Source organism: Capricornis sumatraensis, chromosome 19, assembly GCF_032405125.1.
Source record: "Capricornis sumatraensis isolate serow.1 chromosome 19, serow.2, whole genome shotgun sequence".
NCBI classification, from domain to species: domain Eukaryota; kingdom Metazoa; phylum Chordata; class Mammalia; order Artiodactyla; family Bovidae; genus Capricornis; species Capricornis sumatraensis.
The window spans coordinates 37,712,648-37,726,855 of NC_091087.1; the positions used below are offsets into that span (position 1 = coordinate 37,712,648).

Consider the following 14,208-nt stretch of genomic DNA (forward strand, 5'->3'; position numbering starts at 1 on the left):
TAGCAGACCTTCAGGGGCTTCTCTTCCTTTGGAGCCTCTTTGTTGGGGTCTGCTGCCAAGCTCATTTGCATGTTGTCTAGGAAAACTTTTTTCTTTTGATTTTCTCCAGGGGACTCTGCATTTTTACTTTTTTTTTTTGAATGAGATAATGCATTGGAAAAAACAAGCGCTCGAGCTTCATTCATTCATTCAGCAACTGTTTCTTGAGTCCATAATGTGCTAGGAACCTGGACAGATCAGAGGGAGCCCATGGAGCTTACAGTCTGGAAGGGGAGAGAGATGTTAATGAAACTGATAAATGTGAAAGTGTGATGGAGGGGGTCCTAGAGAAGACAGGTTCATGGTGGCTTGGGAGTGTTGGGTAGAATAAAAGCCCTTAGAAGACATGGTGGAGGAGCGAGAGCTGGAGAAAGGGTAAAAGATAACTTGGGAAGGGGTTCTAGGCTGACGGCACAGCATCTGCTAAGGCCCTGTGTAGGAAGGATCATGGGATTTTGAGAGAAAGCCAGACAGAGTGGTTAGAGCCAGGGAGTGAGGGAGTTTGAGGTGAAGAGTGAGGCCATAGCGGTGGACAGGGACGGACCACACAGGCCTGTGTACCAGGCTTAGGACATTTGTCTTTATCTGTGTACGGTGACGACCCACTGGTTTTAAGCAAAGACATAATGTGATTGGGTTTGCATTCAGAGACAAATGGCTGGGCTGCAGGGCTGCAGATGGGCTAGAGGACAAAATTTTGGAGGCAGAATTGGTTGACATGGGGGAGGCAGGCAGTGCAGAGGGGCCCCCAGGACCCAGCATGTGCGTGGAGGTGAGGGAGGCACATTATTACATCACTGACTTCACCATTCCCGACCTTGAGCTCTGAAAGTATGATTCATCCCCTTATCAGGGGCTTTTGTGCCCTCTTAACAGTACATGTTTTCTCCATTCCTATTTGAATATATTTTTCTTGATGGAATTGCTAGAAGCCAACTCAAAACTGATGCGTCCTGACATCTCTGCCTGACATCTCTGTCCTGACATCTCTGACCGCCATCTCCACTCACGGGCTGGCTTCTTCCTTGTCCTGAGGGGACTTTAAGAGAAGACAGCTTTACCTGCCGTTTCCGTGCACCTTGGCACACTCATCTTTGGGGATAGCCTTCTGCCTTGGGGCTGAGTGGGGTTAGCTCTGGGGGCCTCTGAGGGGGCTGCACACCTGCCCTCTTGGCCCTATGGCTGTCAGCCCCAGGGAAGATGGGCCTTGCCTGCCTCTATCCCTCCCCTAGGCTGTGCCCAGTTCCTGCCTCATGAGAGGGCTCACCCCTGGGATGCTGGTCCCAGCCTCCCCAGGGCAAGAGGGGGCAGCAGGGCCGTCCCAGCCCAGGACAGAGGAAGGCCCTGAGATGGGCCAACCAGCCAGCATCTGGAGGTGCAAGCTGGGGAATAGGATTCCAAACAGGTGCTCGGGAGCCCAGAGCCTGGGAGGCCCTCTCGTCCCCTCCAGGTTCTGCCGATGCTGGGCTGGGGAAGTGTGTGTTCAGGTGTGAGTACTTTCATGTATGGGGTGCGTGTACTGTGTGAGCTCCCCTGTGTATGAAGGTGGGTGTGCATCCCTCCAGGTGGGTTGGAGGTGAGCAGAGGCTGCCTGTGTCGTATATCTGAGGTGACAGCCTGACCCTTATTTCTTGGGTAGGTGGCCGGTCTGTTTCATGACCCTAGCATCGGGAACCCCATCCACATCACCATCGTGCGCCTGATCCTGCTGGAAGATGAGGAGGTGAGAAGTCATGTGACCTTACACTGCCCCTGGGATGGGCATCGCCAGCCAGAGCCCTTCTGCCACTCACCCGAGCCACCTTGTGTGGAAGGGCACATCCAGAGCCTCCCTGGCCCAAGCAGTGTCATCGGTCACCCCCACCCCTGGCTGACCCTCTCTTAGGTCCCCTCTGGCAGGTGCCTGTGGGAGGGGTGGTCAGACCAGAGACTGGCCCGGGGCCCACAGGTCTGCCCGCTGCCACCCCTGGGCCTCTCTCCCCCGCCTTCCTGTGGAGGAGAATTTGGCCTGACCCTTCAGAGCTCTGGGGGAGGGCTTCAGTGGCTGTGCTCTCTGCCCGCAGGAGGACCTGAAGATCTCTCACCATGCAGACAACACTCTGAGGAGCTTCTGCAAGTGGCAGAAAAGCATCAACATGAAGGGGGATGCCCACCCGCTGCACCACGACACGGCCATTCTGCTCACCAGGTACTGGCAGCTGGGAGGGGAGGGGCCCAGGGTGCAGCTGGGAGAGCCTGCATGGGAGGGAGGTGCCACCTGACCCTCGGGGAGAAGCCCCAGGAGGGGGGCAGACATGGCCCTGTTCTCAGGAGCCTCATCTGGAGGAGGGTTTCCACACCTTTGATCCAAGACAGGATTTCAGTAGCACTTGGGGAGAGCTTTTTACTGTAAATGTTCATTGTGAGCTGTTCATCGTGAATTCTCATGCAGTTGTCAGGAATACTACAGGGAGGTACCGTCTATACTTCATCCAGTTTCCCACAGTGGTAACATCTGGTGTGAACGTGAAAGTGTTAGTCCCTCAGTTGTGTCCACCTCTTTGTGACTCCATGGACTGTAGCCTGCCAAGCGCTAGGCAAGAATACTGGAATGGATAGCCATTCTCTTTTCTGTGGAACCTTCCTGACTCAGGGATTGAACCTGGCTCTCCCCTGGTGGCTTAGGTGGTAAAGAATCTGCCTGCAGTGTGGGAGACCCAGGTTCGACCCCTGGGTTGGGACGATCCCCTGGAGAAGGAAATGGCAACCCACTCCAGTATTCTTGCCTGGAGAATTCCATGGACAGAGGAGCCTGGCGGGCTACAGTCCATGGGATCACAAAGAGCTGGACACGACTGAGGGACTAACACTTTCACTCCTGCATTGCAGGCAGATTCTTTACCATCTGAGCCACTAAGAAAGCCCCCAACATCTGGCATAACTGTAGTTATATCCCAAGCAGAAAACTGATGCTGATATGATCCACAGGCCATACTCGGGTTTCACTGATTTTACATACACTTATTTGTGTGTGTATTTAGTCTTCTGCAATGTTATCACACGTCTAATTTCTGTATCCATTGCCCAGTCTATATACGGAATGGTTCCATTAGAAGGATCTCTTGCGCTGCTCTTTTATAACCAGAAAATCTTACTCCCGTACTTCCCCACTCCAACATGACCCCAACTTCTGACAACTCCTAATCAGTTCAAGGCAGTATTTTTGAACTTGAGGTAGAGTTGTTAAATTTTGCTGAGCTCCAGCAGCTTCTCACTGGGGTAGTAACCCAAATTGTTTGTGCATGGGTCTGTTGCCCAGGCCCAGAGAGGAATCTTGTGTGAATAAGGGTCACTGCTTCCCGAAGGCTCCTGGGCTGGTCTGAGAGCGATAGGAGAAGCATCCTTCTTGCTCCCACCCTCCCTCAGAGTCAGCAGGGGTCCTTCTCTGGCCCCCTCAGCTTGGGAGGGCCTGGCTCCGGGCCAGGTCAGTCTGAGGGCCCCCTTCTCTCTGCATGTGCAGGAAGGACCTGTGTGCGGCCATGAACCAGCCCTGTGAGACCCTGGGCCTGTCCCACGTGGCGGGCATGTGCCAGCCACACCGCAGCTGCAACATCAACGAGGACACAGGCCTGCCCTTGGCCTTCACCGTGGCCCACGAGCTCGGGCACAGGTACCCTGCCACCCCCACTGCCACACTAAGAACCTCACCTCCCAACCTGGAGGCACCAGCCAGCCAGGCTGATGGCCCCTGCAATCCCAGGGAAGGGAGTCCTGTCTTGAGGAATGAGCCCAACCTAGCCACATTCTGTCCTTGCCCTGTCCCCACCCCACAGCCAGGCTGCTTCCCTGTTACACAGGAGAGGACTAAGTCTTAAGTGGGATTGAGATGGGCCAGAAAGTCACCACAGGTCTTTGTCCCTCCCTGTTGCCCTCAGTGGTTGCATTTTTGACTCTTGGTCCCTGCACCTCCCACCCCATTCTTAATTACTCTGGGACCCTAGGCAAGTTCCCTGCCCTCTCTGGGCTTCTGTGTGCTCCTTGTTGATTGAGGGAGTTGGATTCAGGGATGTGAAAGGCTCCCTCTATTGGACACCTCCGTGTAAGGCTGTCATGCCTAAGCATGGCCCCTGCCCTCAGCCATCTGTGCCTGGACTGTTTAGCTGTGAGTATGGCAGCATCTTAGATGGTCTGGGAGCCCACGAGGGCAGGCTCACAGAGAGCGCTGTTGGTCAGAGGGGTTGGCTCATCACTGAGGACTGAGTGAGATAGTGTTTCTGAAAAGAGCTTAGTCTGATGCCTGGCACATAGGAAGTGCTCAGCACACATAATTGTGTTTGTGTCTTTCCAAGGATGGTCTCTCAGACCTTTCCTGTGGCGTGGCAGCTCGGACTCCCTAACTCCACTGCACAGCCTTGGATAGGACCTGGAGTGGGGAGGAACCCTGTTAGACTGTGCTTGGTGCCAGTGAGGCTGCGGGGGCCACCGTGGGCCCCCTGGGTGCCACCTGGCGGGCCGTTGTTGGCCAGCTCAGCACAGGCGCTGGGCTGCTGTGTGGTCCCTGGTGGGCTGGTCTGTGGTTCAGTTCAGGATCAGCTGCTGGAGGGCCCCGGGGATACTGGTTGTCACACCCACGTTTTACCTTAAGGAAACGGAGGCTCAGAGGTGGGGTGTGACTTTCCCCCGGCCACACGGTGGTTTGGTGGCAGAGCCAGAACCGACACCTCGCAGACCCCTGAGGGAGGGAGTGGGCTGGCGGGCTTCCCGCTGGCTCACCCGCCCCTGGGGCCTGTGCTCTCACGCAGTTTTGGCATTCAGCATGACGGAAGCGGCAATGACTGTGAGCCCGTTGGGAAACGGCCTTTCATCATGTCTCCACAGCTCCTGTACGACGCTGCGCCTCTCACCTGGTCCCGCTGCAGCCGCGAGTACATCACCAGGTTCCTTGAGTAAGTCCCTCCCAGCCCCGGGCCTCATCCGAGCCACTGGGGTCGAGGTCTGCCAGGGCAGCACCTTGAAGGATGCGCGGGAGTCCACAGACGTATAGCGGGGAGAGGAGTGGGGTGTTCCTGGTACAGGAGGCATTGGTAAAGGCATGAGGACGCGAGGAGCACTGCAGGATATTAAGTGGGGCTACGGGAGCCAAAGCAGGACAGGAAGGGAAGGTGGAGGAAGTGCAGAGCTGGCTGTGCGGCCGGCGGGGCCTTGAAAAGCGGGAAAGAAAGGGCCCTTGAAGGCAGTGAAATACATGGCTTTACCTTTCTATTGTGTTCTCTTAATTTGCTGTGGTATTTTAAATTTTACTATTTAATGTTTTAAGCATGCACACACACAATATATCCTTGCAATTTTATGCATCGTAGCTTGTACTTCTTAATCCCCTGTCCCTAACTTGCCCTTCCTCCCTTCCCTCTTCTCACTGGTAACCACTAGTTTATTCTCTCATCTGATTCTTTTTTGTTGTAGTCATTATTTGTTTTTTAGATTCCATATGTGAGTGATGTCATACAGTATTTGTCTTTCTCAGTCTGACATTTCTCTAAGCATAAAATCCCTGAGTCCGTCCATGTCATTGCAAATGGCAGAATTTCATGCCTTTTGTGGCTGAGCAGTATTCCCTTATCTACTACGTTTTCTTTATCCATTCATCTGTTCATGGACACTTAGTTTGTTTCCATATCTTGGCTGTTAGAAACGGGGCTGCTATGAACACGGATATGCACGTATCTTTTCAAATTAGTGTTTTCATTTTTTTCCCCGTATATACCCAGAGTAGAATTGCTGGGTCACGTGGTAGTTCTGTTTTTCACTTTTTGAGCCATACTGTTTTCCACAGTGGCTGCACCAATATACAGTCCTGCCAACAGTGCACAAGGGTTCTCTTTTCTCAACATCTTTGCCAATATTTGTTATTTGTGTTCTCTCTGATGATAGACATTCTGAGGTGTGAGGTGATGCCTTGTTTTGATTTTAATCTCTCTGATGATTAATGATGTTAAACATCTCTTCATGTGTCTTCTTTGAAAAAATATCTCTTCGGGTCTTCTGAACATATTTTTAATCTGGTGGTTTTTTTGACATTGAGTTTTATAAACTGTTAATATATTTTCAATATTAACCCCTTGTCAGTCATGTCTTACAAATATTTTCTCCCATCTAAAGGTTGTCTTTTCATTTTGTTGATAGTTTCTTTCACTGAGTGAAAGCTTTTAAGTTTAATTAGGTCTCGTTTGTTTATTTATTTTGCTTTAGGAGACAGATCAAAAAAAATATTGCTACAATCTATGTCAAAGGGTGTTCTGCTTATGTTTTCTTATAGGAGTTTTATGGTTTCTGGTACTACAGTTTAGGTCCTTAATCCATGTTGAGTTAATTTTTGTACATGGTTTGAGGCAGATGTTCTAATTTCATTCTTTTACATGTAGCTGTCCAGTTTTCCCAGTACCACTTACTGAAGTGACTGTCTTTTCTATTGTATATTCTTGATTCCTTTATTGAAGGTTAATTGACCATAAGTGTGTGGGTTTATTTCTGGGCTCTCTGTTCTCATAATCTGTATGTCTGTTTTTGTGCCAGTATCATACTGTTTTTTTTAAAAATTTTATTAAAGTATAATTGATTTATGTGTTTAATTTCTGATGTATAGCACAGTGATTCAGTTATACATATATATATATTCTTTTTCATATTCTCTTCCATTATAGCTTATCAGAGGGTATTGAATATAGTTCCTTGGCCTATGCAGTGGGACCTTGTTGTGCATCCATCCCGTATATATGATGGTTTGTATCTGCCTATCTCAAACTCCCAGTCTTTCCTCCCCATGTCCCCTCCCCTTCAACCATAAATCTGTTGTCTAGGTCTGTGGGTCTGTTTCTGTAGATGCGTTCATTTGTGTTGTATTTTAGATTCCACATACAAGTGGTATCATGTGGTCTTTCTCTTTCTCTTTCTGAATTACTAGTGTAATAATCTGTAGGTATATCTATGTTGCTGCAAATGGCATTATTTCATTCATTTGTTTAATATTTTGTTTCCGTTGCTTTGGAGACTGACATAAGAAGACATTGGTATGGTTTTGCCCGTGTTCTCTGATAGGAGTTTAATGGTGTCATCTCTTGTATTTCCGTCTTTAAGCTCTTTTGAGTTTATTTTTGTGTATGGTGAGAGGATGTGTTCTCACATCATTGATTTGTGTGTGACTCTCCAACTTTCCCATCAGCACTTGCTGAAGAGACTATCTTTCCTCCATTGTATATTCTTGCCTCCTTTGTCAGAGATTAATTGGCCATGGGTGTGTGGCTTTATTTCTGGGCTCTCTGTTCTGTTCTGTTGATCCATATGCCATTCTGCCCATACCATGCTGGTTTGATTACTGTAGCTTTGTAGTAGTATTCAAAGCCTGGGAAGGTTATACCTCCAGCTTTGTTCTTTTTACTCAGAATTGCTTTGGTAATTGAGTCTTTTATGGTTCCATATAAATTTTAGGATTTTTTGTTCTAGTTCTGTGAGGAATGTCATGAGTAATCTATAGATTGCTTTGGGTAGTAGAGCAGCCATTTTAATGGTGTGCTTCCAATCCAAGAGCTTGGGCCATCTTTCCATTTATTTGAATCATCTTCAATTTCCTTTACTAATGTTTTTTAGCTTTCAGCATTTAAATCTTTCACATTCTTGGTGAGATTTATTCCTAAGTATTGATTTTTAAAAATATGATTTTAAAAGAAATTTTTGTTTACATTCTTTTTCTGATATTTCATTGTTAGTGTAAAGAAGTGCAAACAATTTCCATGTTACTTTTGTATCCTGCTACCTTGCCAAATTTGTTTATCAATTCTCATAGTTTTTGTGTGGATTTTCTGTATATACTATCATGTCATCTGCAGATGATAACAATTTTACCTCTTCCCTCTGAATTTGAATACCTTTTATTTATTTTTCTTATCTGATTTCTGCAGCTGGATTTCCAATACTATATTGAATGGAAGTGATAAGAGTGGGTATACGTGTCTTGTTTCAGATTTTCATGGGAATACTTTCAGCTTTTCACTGTTGAATATTATATTGGCTGTGGGTTTGTCATAAATATTAATAGCTTTCATTATGTTGAGATATATTCCCTCTATACCCACTTTTGTAAGGACTTGTATCAGAGTGGATGTTGAATTTTATAAAGTGCTCTTTTTGCATCTATTGTGGTGATCATGTGGTTTTTGCCTTCTGTTGATGTGTGTGTCATATTGACTTGCATGTGCTGAACTAGCCTTGTGACCCTGGGATGAATCCTCCTTGACCATGGTGCATGATGTTTTTTTTATGTGTTGTTGGTTTTGGTTTGCTAATATTTTCTTGAGAATTTTTGCATCTAATATTCACCAAAAGTATTGACCTGTAATTTTCTTTTTTGGTATTGTCTTTGGTTTTGGTATTGGGTTGATGGTGGCTTCATAGAATGTCTTTGGGAGTTTTCCGTCCTCTTCAGTCTTTTGGAAGGGTTTGAGAAGGATTAGTATAAGTTTTTCTTTGTATGTTTGGTAGAATTCACCTGTGAAGCCATCTGGTCCTGGGCTCTTGTTTGTAGGGAGTTGTTGTTTTTATAGATTACAAGTGCTATTTTACTTTGAGTGACCAGTCTATCCTGTTTCTTTTTAATTCTGCTCTGGTGGGCTGTATTCTTCTAGAAAGTTGTCCGTTTCTTCTAAGTTGTAGACTTTGTTGGCATATAATTGCTCATACTTCTGCAGTACTGATTGTGATTTCTCCCCTTTCATTTCTTATTTTGTTTATGTCTTCTGTCTTCTTGATGAGCATGGCCAGAGGTTTGTTAATTTTGTTTACCCTTTCAAAGAACCAGCTCTTGGTTTCATTGATTTTTTCCCCCCTACTTTTTAAAACAATTTTTATTTTCTCTCTGACCTTTATTAATTCCTTCCTTCTGCTGGCTTTAGGTTTTGTTTGCTCTTTTTCTAATTCTTCTAGACGATGGGTTAGGTTGTTTATTTGAGATTTGTCTTGTTTCTTTAAAAAGGCCTTTATCACTATGACCTTCCCTCTAAGAATTGTTTTTTGCTGCATCTCATATAGATTTATTATGGTTGTGTTTTCATTGTCATTTCCCTCAAGGTTTTAAATTTCCTTTTGATTTCATTGTTGACTTACTGGTTTTTTAGTAACAGGTTGTTTATTCTTCATGTAATTGGTTTTTTCTTATTTGTTTTTCTGTGGTTGATTTCTGTGTCACTGTGGGCAGAAAAGATGCTTGAAATGATTTCTATACTTTTAGTTGAGGTTTATTTTGTGCCCTAGCATGTGGTCAGTCCTAGAGAATGTTCCATATGCACTTGAAAATTATGTATATTTTCCCTTTTTTGGATGTAATATCTTGAAAATATCAAGTGTAACTGTTATGTTTTATCATTTAGTATCTCTTGCCTTATTGATATTTCTGTCTCAAAGATCTGTCTGTTGATGTAACCATTGTTAAAGTCTTTTACTATTCTTGTATTCCCATCAGTTTTTCCTTTTATGTCTGTTAGTGTTTCGTGTATTTGAGTGCTCCTATATTGGGTACATGTATGTTGAAAAGTGTAATATCCTCTCCTTATATTGATCCTTTTATCATTATGTAGTATATTTCTTTATAACCTTTGTTTTTGTTTATATTTATTTTTAATTGATGTATAGTTGATTTACCATGTGTTCGCTTCAAGTGTATAGCAAAGTGATTCAGTTTTATATACACACACACACTTATATATATGAATATATATATTCTTTTTCAGATTTTTTTCCCTATATGTTATTATCAAATATTGAATATAGGTTCTTGTGCTATACAGTAGGTCCTTGTTATTTTATATATAGTAATGTATGTGTGTTACTCCCAAATTCCTAATTTATCCTTCCCTGCCAAACCTTTTCCTTTGGTAACTATATGTTTGTTTTCTATGTCTGTGAGTGTGTTTCTGTTGTATAAATAAATTCATTTGTATCACTTTTTTATATTCCACACATAATACTGTATGATATTTGTCTTTCTCTGACTTCACTTGGTGTGATAATCTCCAGCTCCTTCATGTTGCTGCAAATGGCATTCTTGCACTCCTTTTTCTGGAGGAATAGTATTTCATTTTGTTTGTGTGTGTATACGACACATACATATATATAAACACACATCTGATCTTAATCCATTCATCTGTCAGTGTTCACTTAGATTGCTTCTATGTCTTATTTGTTTATAACCTTTGTTTTAAAGTCTGTTTTTTCTGATATGAGTGTTGTGACCTGTGTTGCTTGTCATTTCCTTTTGCATGAAATATCTTAGTCCATTCCCTCACTTTCGCTCTGTGTTGCCTTTGCCCTAATGTAAATCTCTTGCAGGCAGCATGTTGTGGTCCCTTTTTTTCTTGTTTTTTATTTTTAAATCAGTCTCCTACTGTGCATTTTGATTGGAGCATTTAGCCTATTGACGTTTGTGGTAATTATTTGCAGACATGTTTTACTGCCATTTTAAACCTTGTTTCCCCATTGACTTTATGTTTCTTCTTTGACCCTTTCTTTCTTCCGTTTTGTTTTTCCTTTTGTGGTTTGATAATTTTCTCTAGTATTGTGCTGCTTTTTGGTTTTTGCTTTTTGTGACTCTATGTTTTTGATTTGTGGTCACCCTGTTTTTCAAGTATGTTAACCACTTCCCATATCTACTTGCTTTAGACTGATAGTCATATAGTCTCAAACAGATTCTAGGAAAAAAAAAATCTACATTTTCTTACTCTCATCTCCATCGTTTTAGGATTTTGATGTCCTCTTTTACATCTTCATGTTCATCCTTTTATTGTTAATTGTGGTTATCATCTCTTTCACAGAAATTTTTTGATTTTGTTTTTTAGATCTATGTACTGGCTTATTTAAGTGATTTACTTTCTAATTGTGATTTTCCTTACAGTCTTCGATTTAGAGAAGACCTTTCAATATTTACTTTATTATACATTTAGTATTGCTATATTCTTTTAGTTTTTACTTGTCTGGGAAATTCTTTCTTTCCTTCTATTCTAAATGATAATTTTGCTGTGTAGAGTATCCTAGTTTGCAGATTTTTCTCTTTCAGGACTTTGAATATATCTTGCCATTCTCATCTGGCCTGCCACATTTCTGAAGAGAAATCAGTTCACATCCTGATGGGGGTTCTTTTGTAATTTAACTCTTTTTCTCTTGATGCCTTTAGAATTCTCTCTTGAACTTTTACTATTTTAATTGAAATATGTCTTGGTTGTAGGTCTGTTTGGATTCATTTTGTTTGGAACCCTCTGTGCTTCCTGAACCTGGATATCTGTCTCCTTCAGGTTTGGAAAGTTTTCAACCATAATTTCTTCAAATACCATTTTCAGTCCTCTTTGCTCTTTCTTCTCCTTCTGGGAGCCCTGTTATGTGTAAATTGGCACACTCTGTGTTATCCCATAGACTCATTATATTGCTTTCATTTTTTTGGTTTGGCTTTCTGTCTGCTGTTCTGATTGGGTGATTTACATTATTTTATCTTCCAGATCACATATTTGTTCTGCATTATTCATTCTGCTACTCACTGCCTTTAGCTTAGCTTTCATCTTGGCAAATGAGTTCTCTATTTTTTTCTTGATTCCTTTTTATAATTTCTAATTCATTTTTTACTGTAACTTGCATTTCTATCAATAATCCTTCTTAATTCCTTTAATATTCTCAGTATCTTCTTTTTAAACTCAGTGTCTATTAGACTGAAGAAATCTGTTTCATTGTTTTTCTCGGGAGAATTATCTTAATCTTTTAATTTGGCATGGTCCCTCTGCTTCTTCATTTTACCTATGTTTCTCTTGCTCTATGAGTTTAGGAGAAACCATAATCTGTTGTAGTCTCAGAAGGCTGTTTTTGTGTGGGAGGCTGTGTAGCCTGAGTGGGTTTAATATTTTTGGTGCAAGGACTGTTTTTAGTATGGATGCTTACCACCTCTTTCCTTAGTGTGTGCTGGCCATTATCCCCTTGAATAGGAGGTGTGACTGGTGTTGTCTTCAGAGCCTGCATTGGATGTTGAGCAGAGCCTCCTCTGCTCTGTGTTTGTCACTGCCCTGTACAACTGCTCCCTAATTATTGGAGTAGAAGCCCCCATATCCATTTCTGAGTTGTGTTTCTGAGCTGCAGTGCAAGGTAGGTGAGTTTGGCGCACTTCCGCTGGCAGAGGAGCCACTGAGTTTTGCTCTGCCAGAACTGTCCACTGGTGAGCATGCTCTATTACGTCACCCATTGTGGGGGATCAAAAGTCCACTGTTGGCACTGCCCTTGGCCCTGCCTCAACCATGGGAATGCCAGCAGTCAACCCTGGTGTTTCTCAGGTGTTGTTTTCACAAGGCCTCCAGCACAGATCCAAGAAGTCAGGTCCCAGGACTGCAGTAATCATGTACATGGACTCGCTGAGGGAGCTATGGAGGCAGCTCAGATCCCGGCCCAGCCCCGCCCCACAGCATGTGCCCACAAAACCCACAACTCCTAAGGCCAGACCTCCCAGCCACAGGAGCACCCACTGTCTGCTTGAATGTCCTGCAGGTGCTGAATTTACCAAGCTGGCAGCAGAGGTGTAAATCTTCAGCTCACACAGCCAGGGAGAGATTTCAGCCCTGCTTTATAAGTTATGTGGTCCCTAGGGCTCACCTATGATTTCAGCCCCACCTCTGTGCATGGGAAACTCACTGGCACCTGGTGCGTGGGAGCCCACTGAAGTGGTGGCTAGGGTGTGATAGCCTGCCCAGGTGGTGGCTGGAGCATCGGAGCCAGCCAAAGCAGTGTTTGGGTTATGTGGACTCACCCAGGCTGGAGCCCACCCAGGTGGCAGCTGGGGAGTGGACAAAGAAGCTGCAAGGGCAGTCCTGCCCCTCCCTTCATATGCCACTTAATTGTGGCACATTGCTTCTATGGTGGGCCCAGGCTTTTTCTGCAGACAACCTGGTTGTATCTGTACCACATTCCAGCCACTTCAGGCTACTTCCACACAGCCAACACCAGTCCTTCTTCCAGATCTGTCCTCTAAACCCCAAGTTTTAGCACCAGCCCCTGCCCATACCATAGGATGGTTGTCTCAGGCTGGAGCATGCAGGCTGGTGGCATTGTCTATGTAGGTCTCTGTTCTGCCTGCCACAAACCAGGTGTTATACTCTTCTCTGAGCCTGCATAGCTCCCTTTCTGTCCCCGTTGATCTTCCTGAAGGTGAGGGGGCTTCCCAGGGTGCAGGACTCTGTCCTCTTTTACTGTTCCCTCCCAGGGGTGCAGGTTGCATTCTGCTTCCTTTTCTCCTCCTCCTCCGATCATCTTACCCAGTTATGTGGAGATCTTTCCTGTCCCTTCAGGTGTTTGAGGTCTTCTGCTAGTGTTCGGTGGGGCTTCCCAGGTGTCACTAGTGGTATAGAACCTGCCTGCCAATGCAGGAGACATAAGAGAGCTGGGTTCAATCGCTGGGTCAGGAAGATACCCTGGAGAAGGGCATGGCAACCCACTCTAGTATTCTTGCCTGGAGAGTCCCAAGGACAGAGGAGCCTGGAGGGCTATGGTCCATAGGGTTGCAAAGAGTCGGACATGACTGAAGCAACTTAGCACAGCACAGCTAGTGTTCAGTAGGTATTCTGTGAGAATTATTTCCTATGTAGATATATCTTTGATGTATTTGAGGCAGGAGCTGAGTTCCATGTCCTACTCCTACCATCTTAATTCCTATCCCAGTACCATACTGTTTTGATTACTGTAGTTTTGTAGTATAGTCTGCAGTCAATGAGTGTGATATCTCCAGCTCTGTTCTTTCTCAAGATTATTTTGGCTATTTGAGGTCTTTTGTGTTTCCATACAAATTCTAAAATTATTCTAGTTCTGTGATAAATGCCATTGGTATTTTGACAGAGATTGCACTGAATTTGTAGATTGCCTTTGATAGTATGATCATCTTAACAATACTGATTCTAACCTATGAACATGATGTATCTCTCCATCTGTTTGTGCCATCTTCAATTTCTTTCATTAGTGTCTTATTTTCTGGGTACAAGTTTTTTACCTCCTTAAGTAGGTTTATTCCTAGATATTTTATCCTTTTTGATGTGATGGTAAATTGCTTTCCTTAATTTTTTTGTGATAATTTATTGTTACTGTATAGAAATGCAACAGATTTCTTTATATTAATTTTAT

General features: G+C 44.2%; 1 protein-coding gene across 1 annotated transcript in view; it reads left to right on the forward strand.

The window, feature by feature from the left end:
• The window catches only part of ADAMTS7 (ADAM metallopeptidase with thrombospondin type 1 motif 7), a 56,993-nt gene that overhangs the window by 17,929 nt on the left and 24,856 nt on the right, over window positions 1-14,208 (forward strand). The window contains exons 5-8 of the mRNA XM_068990967.1: window positions 1,679-1,762; window positions 2,103-2,227; window positions 3,539-3,688; window positions 4,821-4,964. Of these exons, the coding sequence (XP_068847068.1) occupies window positions 1,679-1,762; window positions 2,103-2,227; window positions 3,539-3,688; window positions 4,821-4,964 (503 nt within the window). The remainder of the gene's footprint in view (window positions 1-1,678; window positions 1,763-2,102; window positions 2,228-3,538; window positions 3,689-4,820; window positions 4,965-14,208) is intronic.